Consider the following 17,552-nt stretch of genomic DNA (forward strand, 5'->3'; position numbering starts at 1 on the left):
ATATCCTAGAAAAAAGTAACTTTTACTGGGGCTATATAGTGTGTATTGATTTCGAGTCCCTGTGCAGAAATTAATTTAACTTATGAACTCCAGTTTTAGAACATTTACTAGCTTTGCTTGAGGAAACATAGATAGGGACAAAATAGTCATACTTCACGCCATTGCAGGGCTGTTACAATGCATTTAAAATGGCCTGTTCCCTGGTGTTCTTTTAGCCATTAATCTTTTGCAAAGGTGTATGTTACATAGACCATAAATTTCATCCATAGGAATCATGGCAGTCTTCTGAACAATATGGCTGGGGACCTCCCTGTCTTGCAGAAAGATGAGATAAATTGCCAGGGGTCAATTTTTTGGGGCAGAAGACAGTCTCTTCCTTTCGAAACATCAGTTGCAGATAAGGTGATTTTTTTTTCTGACACTGAGAGGTGTGATTACTTTGTCTATTAAATTCTGACCTACTTAAGAGACTGCTTGTGTTCTGAAGACTGATTGGAATCCTGCCTAATCAGTCTACATCGAAGAAACAATTTTCTGATTTCTGAAATCAAAATGTATATAACCAAGCAGGAATCAAGTAAGCCGGACATTTTATGCTCTGCTTTAGAGCTGATCGCTTACCAGAAATAATATTGACACACTCTGGTGAAGCAGCAGCAGGAGCAGCAGCCTTCACCATTTATAGTAAAGCAAGCAAGGATGGTAAGCAGCTAATATTCAAATATGCTGCTTTTGCTACCCCGCTGAGGAAAGCTTTCCTCATTCAAAAATAATTGTAGCCATGGACTTTAACTCCTCTATAAATGGCGAAGCTCACCAACAGAAGGGGCTACAATTCAGTGCAGACTTCTGATTCTCCTAACAGCCTCCCAAGACACTGTTGTCACATACAAAATAAAAAAATTCCTTCCAGTAGCACCTTAAAGACCAACTAAGTTAGTTCTTGGTATGAGCTTTCGTGTGCATGCACACTTCTTCAGATACAGTGTATCTGAAGAAGTGTGCATGCACACGAAAGCTCATACCAAGAACTAACTTAGTTGGTCTTTAAGGTGCTACTGGAAGGAATTTTTTTATTTTGACTATGGCAGACCAACATGGCTACCTATCTGTAACGTGTCACATACAGTTATTGATTCATGCTTGCATGCAAAAAAGGGTTAAGTTTGAGACTAGTAACTAGTGGAAAGCAACAAACAAACCAGAATGTTGAACCTTGGTGTTACTGGCTAGAACATATTGCTGCAGCCCAACAAAGCGGGATAAAATATCTTCCCTCTACTTGTGACTAATTAAACTCAGGCTTTGTCACAAGTTCACTTTTATAGTCAAAAATTAAGATGCCAAGATGAATATCACCAAGGGGGAAAAGAGTTCTGACAGTACAAGACAGCTTCATATGTAAGAAAATACATTGGATATTTCCTTTCGCATCCATTATGCTGATTTTTCTGGAGGTTACTTTCTCAGTCTGGGTGTCCCTCTGAAGACCTGATTTCATTGGTAAGCAAAACTTGTCAGAGCTGCTTTCAGCTGAAGGAACAGATGATAGTAGAAGGGAGGAGAAATAGTGTACAACCCAGGAACCATTATCGTCTTTGCTATTCCATCAGCAAACTGCCACAGCTAACATTATGGCCTCAATTAACTGACATAGGCTGAATAGAAAGAAAAATTGGGGTGTGTTGGGAACACTTGCCTACTGCAGACAAAACCACCAAGAACCCTTTTCATGAAGTATTAATGTGAATGTGGAGGAAGTGCTGGAGCTTGTTAATTGAATGCATAATTTCTAACCTTCAGGTAAACTGTCACTTTCGGAGAAGTGAAGATGAGAAAGTAAATGCCTCAGCCGTGATAAGGAGACAGGTAATGCATGATGTGATCTGGTGGCCTTTCAATACATGGTTCAGTTTCAGGAAGGATAGCTCAGTCTTTGGGCCTGACAGGTATTTGGATATTGTGTGTAATATTCAAAACTGGCAATTAATGAAATGTTCAAATATACCAACCCGCCCCAACCTAGTACCCTCCAAATACGATGCACCGCACGACTGGGAATAAGCATATGTCATTTGATTCTGCTGCTAAAAGAAAGTATCACTCCCTATTTGAGACATAGGCTTCTCCAAAATCTATCTAGCTGTTTCCTTAAACCAGTCTTTAGTTTTAAGTATCACATGCTCTAGAGACTGAAGTAAATGGAGAGGAAAAAACTCTCTCCATTGCTTTCTGTGGTTTGTGCGGGGTCAGGCTCTATCGGAAGACATAGCACTTCCTGAAGAAATGCTATTTCTTGGCCACTTTTCACAAATAATTCATGGCAGGGTATTGTCAAGCCTCAACAAAGTAAAAATCATCTGGTATATACATTTCTTCAAGACCATATCACGTTTATAGAATATATTTTGGTAGAGGATAATGTTAAAATACTTTAGTGGTAACAGACTATAAGGATGTAACAGAAGATACATTATACCTCTGCTCTGGTCTAATGGAACTAGGCAGAAGTAGTGTTCAAATCAACCCCCTTAAGTATAAGTCCACTCGACTCAGGAGTCCACCTAGTTCAGTATCCTGTTCTCATAGTAGCCAACTAGATGCCTATGAGAATAATTATCATTATTAATAATAATAATTTATTATTTATACCCCGCCCATCTGGCTGGGTTTCCGCCACCACTCTTGGCAGCTTCCAACAAAACACTAAAATACAATAACCTATTAAACATTAAAAGCTTCCCTAAACAGGGCTGCTTTTAGATGTCGTCTAAAAGTTTGGTAGTTATTTTTCTCTTTGACATCTGGTCAAAGTCATCAAAGCAAGCTCTGAGTGCAACAGAACTCTCCCCACTTATTTCCAAAGTCTTGGGACCAACCTGAATCACCCCAGACCACTGCAGACTGGGTCATTTTGGAAGCTAACCCATGGGCCCATGATTTGCACAATTAAGCAAAACAGAGGAGTAAATGCCCCATATAATAGTTCCTGCAGAAATATTTTTCACTTGGCAGAATAAAATGAGAGTGGCTGCCCTTGGTCTACTTATCTTAGGATGGAAGACCCCCATGGCTAAATGATTCTACATTAAGATTTCAATCCCTCTTGAATCAAAGAGTTTTGAAACAAACCCAAACTCCAAAGTTGTTCCTTGTTTTCATCCTTCAATCTGCCCAGTCTTGCATACATTAAACAAAAATCTCTAAGGGACTTGTGAGATATATATATATATATATATATATATATATATATGAATGATCCGTTTTGTTTCAGATCAACAAAGACTTTCTTTGGCAGGACTCAATCAGATCATTCCAAAATCAATTTGAAAAAAGTGAATTTCTTTTATTGATTTTTAAAAATACTTCATGAAAGTCAAATAAAGTTTCCACAAATTGCTGCAAGGCACTTTCTGTGCAGTTGTACTGTCTTCTCCTTAGTTTCACAAATATTTAAAACAAGACAGAAAAAAAGATGAAAAGCGCCTTTTGAATAAAGTTTGCATATCATTACATATAAAAGATCTCCAAGACACACAGACTCAAACAGGGGGCCAAGTCATAACAGTGCTGATAAATTTAGTGCCGTATCTGCCAAAGCAGTTTGTCCATTTTGCTTTTTCTCTCTTGAAAAAAGAAAATTCTCAGACCATTGCAGTTAGAAGCACATTGCAGTTATAAACTTGACAAAATCACAGTTGAGTTCTTGAGAGGAAACCTTGGATTCTGTAGGGAGTGACTGATCACATTGGTAACCATTGTCTCTTTTCTTATTCAAAGGGCAAGGATGAACTACTCATCATGTCCAATTGCATACCTTATAGTCACTTTTTCTGTAGATATCTGTGATATCTTAAAACCGCATGACAGTATGCAACTGGACATCTGGTGCAATGGGAAATTAATATTACTTAGCAGGGAAGGATGTTAAATGTGCACTTCAAAACACTTACTGAAATGGTTAGATAAAAACCACAGGTGTGTGTGTGTGTGTGTGTGTGTGTGTGCACGCACACACACACACACACACACACTTTGATTTACATACATAACATGTTAAGAGATTTTGTGAGCCAGACATGTTTCAAATATGATAACTGATGTTTCTGATTTTTAAACTAATCTTAAATTGGTCAGAGTTATAACTCCTTGCCTTCAGATTTGCATCATTCTGCCTTGTCTGGTGAGCCAGCTAGGGCTACAAGTTGGTAGATGTTGGGCTATGGTGCACCATCATAGACTGATTTTGTCCACTCAGGCACTTGCTCTCTTAACTATGGCCCAGCATCATGGCAAATGTAGAGACTGTTGGCAAAAAAAAAAAAAATGAATCAACTCCCTCCAGTCCTCCCTCCTGGGGCTACTATTTGTGGAAGTTCAAAGGTGACAGAGAAATGCAATCTCACATCTCCATCTTCATGTCTAGTTCTGCACTCTATTAGTTGGCTTGGCAATGGGGAAGAGCAAGAATATTGTTGTGACAAAACTGTATTTGATTGTACATAAAGTCATAACAGCTCTTGCAGACAGAAAGAAGATGAGAGGGTATTATTAGGGGTTGAATGCTCCTGCAACCTCTCCCAGTAATAATAATAATAACAACAACAACAACAACAACAACAACAACAATTTATTATTTGTACTCCTGGCTGGGTTTCCCCAGCCATTCTGGGTGGTTTCCAACAAAGATTAAAAATACATTAAAATGTCACACATTAAAAACTTCCCTGAACAGGGCTGCCTTCAGATGTCTTGTAAATCTCAGGTAGTTGTTTATCTCTTTGACATCTGATAGGAGGGCGTTCCACAGGGCGGGCGCCACTACCGAGAAGGCCCTCTGCCTGGTTCCCCATAGCTTTGCTTCTCACAGTGAGGGAACCGCCAGAAAGCCCTCAGTGCTGGATCTCAGCGTCCAGGCAGAACGATGGTGGTGGAGACGCTCCTTCAGTTACAGACCAAGGCAGCTCCTCCTTCCTTGCCTCAATTTGTATCAAATGTTCTGAGTCTTCTGTTTCCCTAAGCACAACATAACTGTTCCCTCTTAAATTCTGCAACCCTTCCCTACAGGGAGCTGAAATTAACACCTTCACTGCTTACTTTTCTAACAATACTGTGAGGTCTCTTACTCCATAAGACAATATGGCTTCTAACATGCATCTTGTTGGCTGCTATGAGGAGGAAGAGATGCAGGACTATGGGCATTTGGACTGATTCAGGAGGTCTTCTCCTACATTCCACCATTATTGCTTAGGAAGGTTTTAGGAAAAAGTGGCAGCTTCTCTCCCTGGAACCCCCTAGGCCCTTGCCATCAGGGGGTTATTTCCACGGGACACATTGGCCATAGACATGACCTTGACTTTTGTCTGACACTTGGGTGCAGTTGGTTTAAAGGTTAAGCTATCTAATTCACACATTCCAAAACTAAACACAAAAACCAAAATGGACATCATCCTTCAAAATTCACACTTCTGCAAAATTTGTTAGGCAGTTCTCAGGCCAAGGAATGTGTACAAAAATGCATACAGTAGGATAAAGTGTGTTACAAGTGTATATATTTCTAAAGTTGTAATATACATTACATAAGGGAAAACCACTTTGCAAAAGTGTAATATTAGGCAAAATTGCATACAAAGATGTGTGTATTAGGATAAATTGACACAAAAATGCTGCTGAATTTTCAGGATGACTTGATTTTTTTAATTAAAAAAAATGCAAACTGATGTGAAAATCAAGAACAGGAAAAATGAGAAATTGAGAGAAACAAAAAATGACAAATTCATCTATCCCTAGTTGTATCTCAGCAACATTGGGTTGGCAATCAGCTTCCAACCCCTGCACTTAGTAAAAGTCAAGGGATTTCAAGTCATGATACTTTCTAGGTTTAACTGACTTCCCCCACCATTTCCATTTCTTTTTTTTTTTCCTGTAAGGTATCAGGATTGTGTGCAGGTTGCACATTGCGAAAGATTCTTTCCATGTATAGTCAAACTCTCCAGATTTATTTGCCTTAAGGGATCCTCCACATTTATTTTCTGAGTATATTCTGTCACCAGCAACGCCATATATCAAAGACTGCAATTTCTGGAGGCTTCTCAAACCAGATGAAAATATCACCCGGGAGCAAACAAATGAGATACTTGAAGCAGAGCATTTAACCACTGCAAGGCATTTTCCTAGGGAGCCTTCCCTTGAGAAATGATAAAAACATGTACCTATCAATGGATCACTTTGTTGGTGAGAGCTCTTTTTAAAAACCTCACCCATTTTACACACACTTAAAGCTAATTGATATCTTGCCCGTTGTTGCTTCACCGAAGAACAAGCAACACTTGTTCATTCCGGACATTCTTGTAAATGGATAACACCCAGAGAAAAAGTTTGATTAACTAATCAAATCTTTGTGAATTCTAACCTGCTTCATGCCAATGTGTAGACAGGAACTTAGACATCTCCTGTTGTTGTCATTAAACCTTCTGTGTGTTATCTGTCCAATCTAAACCCAATTGTGTTCAATGGTGCATGTTCCCAAGTGAGTGTATTTTGAATTGCTGTTTTAGAAATGTGAATTTTGATATTTACATTATATATGTATGTATTATTTAAATGAATATTTTCCTGTGGATTAGAAAAAAATCTACAGATTAATGCAGAAATCAGACAGGACAGTCTTATGAATATGGAAGGATGCTTTGAGTTTCTCGGTTTCTCATTTTCTCAGTCTTAAAATTCGCATTTCTGCATCAGTTTGCAATTAAAAATATATATTTTAGTGCACATATATTTTTGCAAGCAATTTCTCCAGATAACACATTTTCTGCATCATTTTCACCAATATAGGCACTTTTATGCACACTTCCCCTAATATAATCATTCATATACACATTTTGTTTTGTTTTGTTTGAGAACTGTTTTACCAAAGTGTGAAGGTGCATTTCAGAGTTTGCATATTGTTTCAGGAAATGCAAATTAGGTGGGTTCTCTTTAAAATGTGAAGAGAACTGTTTATTCTCCATCGCCACTTATGAATGAGCATATGTGAAAGAGGCATGGATTGGAAAGAGACTAATTTGTTCATCCCTTTTTATATTAAGTGCTAAATTTGCTCATTTCCCACTCACCCCATAAGAAACAGCTCTTTGTCAAAACACTTGTGGGAAAATGTGTGAATCTCCACTGTTGGACAGAAAGGTTCACTCCACACTGAGAAACACAAACACTGCTGGACTGCATGCCTTGAACACATTTTTATTTTATTTTAGGTACTATAAGCACCCTGCCTCACTCATCTCGCTCCTTCAGATGGCCAAACTTGTGATGTGCACCACAGCTTCTGCCAAATGACTCACTTCACAAAATAATTGCCACATGGTAGATCAAATACCAGGGACACTCAGAACTGGAATGAAGCCATACGTATTCTTCTCTCAAAGCATGCATGCTGAAAAAAGATCTGCTTCACATGTCCCAGAACCAATTTTATCACAACTGTTTATTTTAGGACGGCATGCATGTGCAGGACATAATATGCCTTTATTTTGCTCATGCTATGTGTGAGTGTGTGTGTGGTTACACATAAGCCCTATTCAGAGAAGACCCACAAAAAGTAAACTGATGTAACTAACTTCAGTGCATTGATTTCAGGACTGTCAGTCTAGCATTCTTTTTCTAACAGTAGTTAGCTGTCAGCCAATAGGACCATTTAAAAAAGAGAGGAAGAATTGCCTCCTCATTTCTGGTTGTTGGATATTTAGCATGAAGGATCAGCACTAATATACATTACTAGGACTATGTTTGCCAGCTGCTATTTTTTAAAAAATATATATGTTTTTTCACTTTTTTATGAAAAAAAACAATCTTACAGTATATATCAAGTATGTACATTGGCTTTGTGTGGACCCCAAATAATGAGGCAAATTGGGGTGATCTGAGATAGTCTTTTGCAGAGCTATTTTTATAGAAACAGAGGTCATAGCTGTCAACTTACAGATTTGAAAGTAAGGGACCAGCAGCCTCGAAAATAAGGGATCAGCAGCCAAAATAAGGGATTTTGCTTAGCTTATACAGAAATCCAGCACTGATGGAGCCATGCTGCTTTAGCTGCGACTGACTGTGTTTTGCAGGGGGTTGGACTAGATGATCCTAAGGGGCAAAGCTTACAGGCAGAATTAGAAACCAGGAAGAGGACCTCTTTAATAAAGAAGGGAGAACGTTTATAATTTATTTGAAAAGCTATTGTAAAGAGTTACATACATTGGTAGGATTGACAGAAAACTTGTAGTAAAAATTTGAACTATGGATGGACAAATGATTTATAAAATAGAGTTATGAAAAGGATGCAGAGGGGGAAATCACTACATTAAGATGCTGCACTGGTTGGAGGGTATGCTAAGCAGCACATCGGGGCTGCCGTTGTCCTGGCGTGAGGAGTTCCATTGGTCCTTCCCCGCCCGAGAGAGTGGAAGGGAGGGAGACTCTCGCCCATGCCACCCGTGAACCCAGCATGAGGCGGTTGCCACTCCGCCGCGGCCGCTGAAGCGCTGCCCTTCTGCGTCCCTCCCCATCCCCTCCTCTTCCTCCTCCCTCAGGCCGCCTCCTCAGCCGCCACCGCCTCCGGCTTCCCCTGGCAGCACAGCGGAAGTCTCGCAAGAGAGGGACTGCCTGCCTGCCCGCCGCCACCCATCTCCTCACGACGCGCCCTTGAGGGGAAAAAGGGAGAGACGGAGACACGGCAGCTCGTGCATGCACTCTCTCGAGGTGGAGGACCCCGAGCTGCTGCTTCTGCCCCAAGCCGGGAGGGCATGAAACCCCGGAAATTTAAGAGACATCATCAATCCGGGACAGCAGCGGAAAACGGCGCTGGGATAAGGGAGTTTCCTGCCAAATAAGGGAGGGTTGACAGCTATGACAGAGGTGCCGGAACTCACTATGAATGCCTCCTTTCTTCTCTTAGAATGGCAATGAGGCCCACCTGAGAGGTTCCAACCTGCTAAGTTGTTCTGCTTCCTCAGTGTTTCCAAAATTTGGACCACATGATTTTTATTCTGTACCCCCAAAGTGGTAATATCTTTCCATGTGGGAATCGCTTCACTTATCTGCCTAAAATTTGACAGTTTTCATGCCCTCAAAAGGGGTAGAGCATGCCTGCAATTTTCATTCAAATTTGGTGTGTGGGGGGAATAGTCTTTTTCCACTGCATGTTTAGTTCAATCTACTGTGCATAACTAAAGAGGGGTATACTGAAAATCCAGTATTTTAACAGGAGTGTATTATAAAAAATGGGACACTAGAATAATAGCAAAACTGTTTGGATACAAGACAGAAGGTAGGCTTTGGACAAATTTGTAGGAAAAATGAGCTCTATTTATTTTTTGAACAATAACAGAGATATATGGTTAGAGACATATATTGGTCCACATTTATTGTTTCAATTTGATTAGATTGTGAGTACTTCATGTGAATGGGGGGGGGGAGAGAAAATCAATAAAGTAAACCTTGAAGTACGTCTTGGGAAGTTCCTACTTTATTTGACAAATTGATAGAATTGCAATATAAATTTGAAGTTATCAATTAATTTTACATCCAGCAACAGAGGAATGGCAAGCAGCTTTATGCCAACAGTCTCATCAGACATTTCTGTGTCACGCCTGCAGCAGCAGGGCAAAGTCATATCAAGAATGAATAAATACAGAAAGCAAACCAAAGTGAAGACTTAAGCCATACATGCATATAGAATGGTAGGTAAAAGCAGAGGAAAGCAGCAGTCTTGGCGAGCAAAGAGAAAAGATGTATCAGGAAGCTGTAGATTTAAGGAGGGAAAAGATGGTGGAAAGGACTTCTAGAAGGAAGGCTACAGTAAATGATAGACTTCCTAGAACAAGCGTAATCACATGGTGCCTGTCGGATGTTGTTGGTCAACTATGACCACTAGTCATGCTAGTCCAACAATATCTAGAGGGCACCACATTGGCTATCCCTGTCCTCATTACCACTGCCACCTCACTCTTTGTTCATGCCATACCTCATTCTGAAAGACACTATCTAATACAGGGGCCAGCAAACTTTTTCAGCAGGGGGCCGGTCCACTGTCCCTCAGACCTTGTGAGGGGCCAGACTAGATTTTTTTTTTGGGGGGGGGGGGATGAACGAATTCCTATGCCCCACAAATAACCCAGAGATGCATTTTAAATAAAAGCACGCATTCTACTAATGTAAAAACACACTGATTCCTGGACCGTCCGTGGGCCAGATTTAGAAAGCAGCTGGGCTGGATGTGGCCCCCAGGCCTTAGCTTGCCTACCCATGATCTAATACACCTGATACACAGTGCAAGATATGGAGTGTTACGCAAGAATAGACAGCATTGACTAGATGGGTTTTAAATCTCTATAACCTCAGAATTTTTGGAACAGTCAATTGCATTTTCTGAAGAGCCACTTATATAGGTACAAATGTTCCTTCTTGTACCCCACTGCTGGAAGCTTTTCATCATGGAATGACACCTGTGCTTCAATTATCCTTGTCCTGAATGTTCTAAATATAGAATGGTGCTGTGGTTTTTAACCCGAGGAAGCATCAACATTGCCATTCTGACTAGTGGAAGAAATGAGGCAGCATCATAGGATAACAGGTTCCTAGTCAGTCATTCTCAAAATGAAGATTCTAATTAGCCGGGTAACAATAACAGTGCAGAAGAGGTACCTGACATTCACAAACCATTCTCAGAAGACAGGAGACCAAGGTCCTTATTGCTTTATAAGGCAGTGGCATGACTTTTGATAGTAGAGTGGCAACCGAGGCATCTAGATTGATAACGTGGAGATTACATTTTGAAGCAGACCCTAAAGCAATTGATAAAATTACTATTTACTGTTGTTGTTGTTGTTGTTGTTGTTGTAGTATGTGTGTGCTTTCATGCCACATCCATGATAAAAGACGGATGGAAGAATGGTTTTATTTTGCCCTGTGAAACGCATTATTCTAAAAATTCACAGGCCAGCAAAAAGAGAAGAGGAACAAAGTTGTTGTCATTTAAGCAGATACAGTGGTACCTTGGGTTAAGAACTTAATTTGTTCCGGAGGTCTGTTCTTAACCTGAAACTGTTCTTAACCTGAAGCACCACTTTAGCTAATGGGGCCTCCTGCTGCTGCCGCACCGCCGGAGCACGATTTCTGTTCTTATCCTGAAGCAAAGTTGTTAATCTGAAGCACTATTTCTGGGTTAGCGGAGTCTGTAACCTCAAGCGTCTGCAACCTGAAGCGTCTGTAACCTGAGGTACCACTGTATAGCAGCCCAAGCACCTGTGCAATGTCCCATATTCATCTGTGGTCACCTTCTATACTGCAGAGAATACTATATTTCCTGTCATTCCTTGCGCCAGTCCCATTCCTCCTGCTCTTCCCTTTCTTATGTGGATATTTGTGAATTTATGTTAGTATGTATTGTTGAAGTTGTTTAAAATGTTTTTTTTTTTAAAAAAAAGAGAGGGGGGGGGAAAGAAGGCGAAAAGCTACTACACCACATGAAGGGAGGAAACAGTGCCTGACTCCAGCAGGCAAACTTTGAAGCAGTGTAATTTAAAATGGATATATACACCCGTTCACAGATATTTCCAGCTTTGTCTTGAAGACATAATCCTCATCTTTTTATTCTCCCCCAACTGCTAATTACCTGCTAATTAGTAGAAACTGTGATGACTGTTAGTAGTCTGGGAATTTCTCTACTAAACTGGAGTTCTGTTGCCACCCACAATTACTAGGTGTTCTGCACTGTTGATGAGTAAGAATGAGCTTTCACTTTTTCCTCCACTACCAACATTAGTAACATGAAGACTACACAGTTCTTAGAGCAGGGCCTGATTGAATGGGTTCTGTTGTCGCATGAATATTGTGAAGTACTTCTACAGCACCTGGGGCCTTTATCATCAAGGGTATCTGAGCTTTCAGTTTTTAAAGTAAACTGCTAGACCTCACATTTCAAGAGCAGGTTTGAAAGCATCATGCCACTATGTGGTAAAGGCGGAGAGAAAAGCAAGGGTCTGGTTGTTTGTTAGACAATGGGCTGTTTTCATTATGCTTTCAAATATTTGTGTACTTTCAATTTTTGGGAGAAGTTATGAGAATTTATTTCAATATATTTCATATTATACATTGATAAAGGATAAAGAAAAATTCAGAATAAAAATATTATAAATTAAGTGCACTATGTAAGTTATTTTTTAAAAAACTGACCTACTCTAGAAAAAAGAAAAGGCATCTTATATCCATTATATACCGGTACTTAATTGCTTGTGAACCCTTGATTCATTATGTATTTTCAATGTGACCACTAGCGCTAAATAAATATATTGGAATCTTGGGTTACAGAAGGCATTAGTTTAATCAAAAACATGTGCTGTTCAACATGGGTTCACATGGGTTCACATGGCCAGTTTGTAAGATAATTGCAGAAAAAGCAATTTTCAGCTTCCAGGTGCTTAATTACACACTGGCTTGTGTGGGGAAAATGAGTCCACTTGACAGCACTCTAAAAGTCTTGTAGGACCAGGTTACAACAATGATATCTGAGCATGATGCTTAAAAGCAATTTACATATTAATATAATAAATGATGAGCTGAAACTCCCTGATTCAAATTCCAGCTGAGCCACAAACTCAGTGGTGGCTACTCTCAGCCACGGTCTCCTCTTTGCTATTGGTTTAACTGAAACCTTCATGCCCTTCATTAGTTACTCATGTGAACAGATCTCCATGGGTTGATCTTATACTGTAATTACACACAGAAGCTTAAGTGCATAGAGTCCCACCTTTTAACAACATTGAAAACAAAAGAGAGGTGTGAAAAAATGGTCTACTTGGATTAAAGAGTAACATTCCATACGTTCCTTATTGTGTGACCTGTGGACATACAGTATGACTATGATCCTCTGTGTATTTGGCAGCCATGTAAACAGACCCTCTGCATACTGACAAACATGCATAAGCTCCCTCTACACCAGTGGTTGTCAGAGATAGGCAGAGTGACTTGCAACTCACTAACATGGTTTCTGTGCTGGAGGTGGATAATGCAAGCTCTTCCATACATCACTTGATCAGGAGTGAGGAACCATAGAACTCAGGGCCAAATATGACTGTTCAGGTCTCTGTTCTGTCTGGCCTTGGGATTATCCTCTTCCATCTCCAGGCCACACCTCTCACTGGCCTGGCTTTACATTTTGAACCCCGTGGAAAGTATTGGAAAAGAGGAAGCATGGTGATAGCAGGTTCTGACAATGAGCAAGAAAATGCTTTCCTGATTCTGAAAAGGGCCAAACAGAGGCAGGATTGGCTTGTCACACCAATAACTCACAAGAGTTCCCCCTGAGATCCATCAGAACCAATCTCTTTCCAAAAGGTGAGGACAAAGTGAAAACAAAATGGTGGCCTCACTCTTTGCAGGAAACAGAAGACCAACTCATTCCATCCCTTTTAGGGGGAGTAGTGACTCAACTGAATAGCAGCGATTTATATAAGTATTCTCCAGGAGATATTTCTCGTTGCCCTTGGAAAATCCTGAGCCCTCATGTTCCTAAATAGTCCATCCAATATCGAATTAGTTACTCCACTGAACATGAGTACAAATGGTTCCAAGCTAGAAGACATTAAAATGATTCAAGTAATGTTGTCTAGAATATGAATGACTAATGGCCAATTTGGTTTCACCTTTCTGGAGAAGTAGGTAGGAAAAGGGTAATGGTACAAGTTTCTGTGTGGTCCAAAAAGCCTGGTCTGTACAGACAGAAAAGCTCACTGAAGACAAGTAGCCTCCTTCAATGGGTATCCCATGAAGAAAAACAATGCTTAGCCTCTGCCCCTCAGGTCCTGCAATGCTATTGGCCTCACCCTTAAATTCATGTGTTACAAAGATACCCTGCCTGACTCTCCATCACTGTCTGGTCCTATAGCCCTGGGAGTGACAGAAACCCAGGGAACTGGTATGGATGACTCAGATCTCAAGGCAGGGATGTCCAGATCTGACAGCTCCTAGGGGTGTGGAGACCTGGGTTTTCCTACTACTTTGAGCAGACCCCAAGTTAGAGATCTGGGCAGCACTGGTTGTGTGTGTGTGTGTGTGTGTGTGTGTGTGTGGTGTGTGCGTTAGTTAAAAAAACAAGAGAAAGAAAAGGAACCTTAGCCATCCCAAAAGGTTTAGCAGCAACTTTTTCATAAAACATTTGGAGAAATTTATTGCCCCAACCAATGAACGGTCAAAAAAGAATTCTTTGAAATTTCTAGCACATCTCTACTTCTTGCATTCTTGTGGCCTCTGAAAGTTTTTGACTCATCTAATGGAATACTTGAAGGAACCAATTCATTTCTGAGGAAAGCACCAAACTGCATGCTGATCTCTAAAGTCAACAACAGAGGGCAACTGGAAACAATCCTAAGAGGTCTGCAACAGTTTATGGCATGGATTCCATAAGCACAGGTTTCCTTTGAAAGATTATAGAATGATAGAATTGTGAACTCAAAGGTCACTTTGTCCAACCCCCTGCAATGCAGGAGATAAGCGATCTTAGAGAAGCTAATCTATATATGGAAGCAGAAATCAAAATTAAGTTAAAATATTTCTCAGAAAATACATCGCAACCTAACAGAAGTTGGTCAGGAAAAAGACCATACACAACTAAGACTATTTTACAATGTTGTAATATTAGGGATTTGAAGACAGACTTTTTCCTCTTTACTTAACTGCTGAATGCAACAATGCATTCTAATCATGGACATGCACAATGCTCCAGGGTTTCTCTTTAATTTAAAGGCCTCTTGCACACAACTGAGGACAAGCTGTCTCAGATACCTTGCAATTTCCCACAGTTCACATGGCTTATTTATGTGCATATTCCATATCTTTCTAACTTCCACTGCCCTGGGCTACACATAATTAAACACACAAGGAGGGGGCATAAACAAAAATGGATTTGGTGGGGGGAATTGGCTGCATCCCTGATGTGTTGGTTGTGTTCTCACAAAATACACGTGCTTCTCTGATTCATCATATAAACAAGAGTTACTGGAGGAGACTAACCCTTTTCAGATCATCAGCAAACTAGAAATGAGCAGCCTATTTGAGTTTTGTGACCGTTTCACATACACCCAATCAGAGCACATTTCCCTTTTTGTGGGGGTTTTTAAAATGCATGAAAATGCATTTAAACTGTATGCATTTTGCACACATTTTGTAAATATTTCCCTAAAAACACATCTCTGTATGTTTTCCAATGCATTACCACCTAAAATATTCATTTTGTTTGCACTTTCCCATAAAATACATATTTTAATGTGTAATTTTTGGAACTGAATCTGCATCATAACTTTGGAGATGTACACTCAACCCCACAGTCCATATATATATATATATATACACTCACCATTTGGTGTTAACAACAATAACATCTGTGCTAATTGCAACATGAAGCGGCTAGAGAAGTAAAATACGTTAGTAAATTCAACAGTGCTTAGTTTGTTTTTGGTTGTTAGTTTGTTAATGTTGCTAATATTGTTCCGTGGATTGTGAATGCTGTAATGCTTTGTGAATTTTATAATATGACTTTTCTTGTTGCTGTGCTGTTTAGCCTATTTCTTAAGTTGTTTTGTTAATAGTGCTTTATAGAAGGTGTCTGTTTTACTGATGATTTGTAATTGTTTTACTGATGATGTTAATTATTTTATCATTTATGTTGTAACTGTGATGTTCTACTGTGCTATTATTTATTGTGTGTAAGCTGCTTTGTGACTCATGTGGCTGAAAAGTGGCAAAGAAATATAATAAATGAAAGGAATGAAGAATTCCAAACTGTATTTGTTACCACCAGTGCTGTTTCTGTTCTGCTGCAGTTCAGTTTTTGCCAAATGCTATGCTATTCATCTTACTGCCTGGTATCTAATGAAGGTTGATTAACTTCCATAACAATTTATGTAACTTGCATTCATTTCAATGTTTAAAAAAAAATGTGGAAATGATTTAAAATAAAGTAACTAGTTATGTATTGTTTCTGGATTTGACAATGATGTGAACAAATTGATTTCTGCTCCTGGCCACAGATGAAAACATGAGCTGCAGCTTCCTTCTCCAATTTTGTCAGAATTCTCTGACATCCACAGATGTGGCGAACAAGGATACATCATGCCATGGTCTCTGCAAATATTTTTCTACCACAGATGTACTGCATCTTTTTCTGTAGTATAGCCATACATGGTGGTACTCTGCTTCCTTTCAAATGGAAATATAGAGTATAACACTAGCCTGTGTGTGCATAAGAAAGCAGAGAGGAACCTGACTTTGTGTTCTACTTCTCTTTTGATTTTCTTCTTTTCTTTTTCTTTTTTACTGGTGTAGCACTGTCAAATCTTAACTGTGCAAGCACCAGTAGCTAAAGAGGAAACATTTCACTTTATGACACTTACTTGGAGTGTTGAGCAGACGTGACTTTTTGCAGTGGTAAGCTGTCTCCTGTTCACAGTATTCGGCACTATTTATCATTGCCTCCAGCTGCTCCATGCTGCTGTTGTAGTTGAAGCTCATGGCATATGGTTTCTCGGGATCTGCCCCGCGGACTCGAGTCAGCTCAGTATTGTTGTGCTGGACTACAGTCCAGATCTTATCTTCTGTTAAGTGAAACAAAATGGAGGAAAGATGAGAAAAACAGGAAAAGTCAACAACATCTGGTGCATTTCCCTATAGATACGTGTGTGTGTGTGTGTGTGTGTGTGTGTGTGTGTGTGTGTGTATTCCAAAAAGGGTACTTTTAAGCAATGAGACATATACCAAACTGGTGCTGAGGACAATGTAGGCTTCAACTGCTACCATAAGCGAGACAGATGCAATTCTGATGTATTCCAATTATGGCTAAGAAGCAGGTACGGCAACAATCCTCCCTATAATTCGGTTTGCTGGCGTTACTTGCAAAATTCCCAGTCTTCACACTTTCTGAGTCAACATGGGTCAGCAAAGCACATGAGTTGTTTATCCATCCAGATAAGTGCTATCACTGGACTAAAGATAGGACTGTTGTCTGGGCATCAGCACTGCACTCCTCCAGGCCGACAGAACTCTCAGAACCACTAGATACTAAGGCAGATTCTGTGCTATTAAGTGCTGACCTTGAAGAAACATGCCTGATGGAGAGGCAAAATTGGCCTTCTATTTTAGTGCAGTGTAAAGCCGATAGCCCTTTCTTTTATTTTAAGCATAAAACAGAACTGATTTAGCTACCTTTTAGCTACTAGCTTCTTGAATAGGGTAAAAGGAAACTTTTAAAAAAGGCACTGCAACAAAGTATTGTGCCAGCAATTAAATTTGCTACAGAGTTGAGCTTTGAACTATTATGGAGATCAAAGGTTAGTCACAAACACCATCCAAACACACCAAACTCCTGTGCTTTAATAGCTAGCACATTATCAAATAATGAAACCAACACATGCTTATCTTGAGAGGAGGACATAAAACAGGAAGGGATGGAGACATTGCAGAAACCACACCTCTTTCTCTATATAAACCATGCTTTTCAATGCAAA

At 39.8% G+C, this 17,552-nt stretch overlaps 1 protein-coding gene across 3 annotated transcripts in view; it reads right to left on the reverse strand.

Moving 5' to 3' along the window:
- CNTNAP5 (contactin associated protein family member 5) overlaps positions 1–17,552 on the reverse strand; it is a 301,511-nt gene that overhangs the window by 76,780 nt on the left and 207,179 nt on the right. For all 3 annotated transcript variants that reach the window (XR_014223512.1, XM_082238142.1, XM_082238141.1), the window contains one exon: positions 16,443–16,643. Coding sequence is in view for 2 of the 3 variants with exons in the window: in XM_082238142.1 (XP_082094268.1) it covers positions 16,443–16,643 (201 nt within the window). In the remaining variant the exon portion in view is untranslated. The remainder of the gene's footprint in view (positions 1–16,442; positions 16,644–17,552) is intronic.

Source organism: Podarcis vaucheri (genome assembly GCF_965113315.1).
Source record: "Podarcis vaucheri genome assembly, chromosome: 1".
Taxonomy (NCBI): Eukaryota; Metazoa; Chordata; class Lepidosauria; order Squamata; family Lacertidae; genus Podarcis; species Podarcis vaucheri.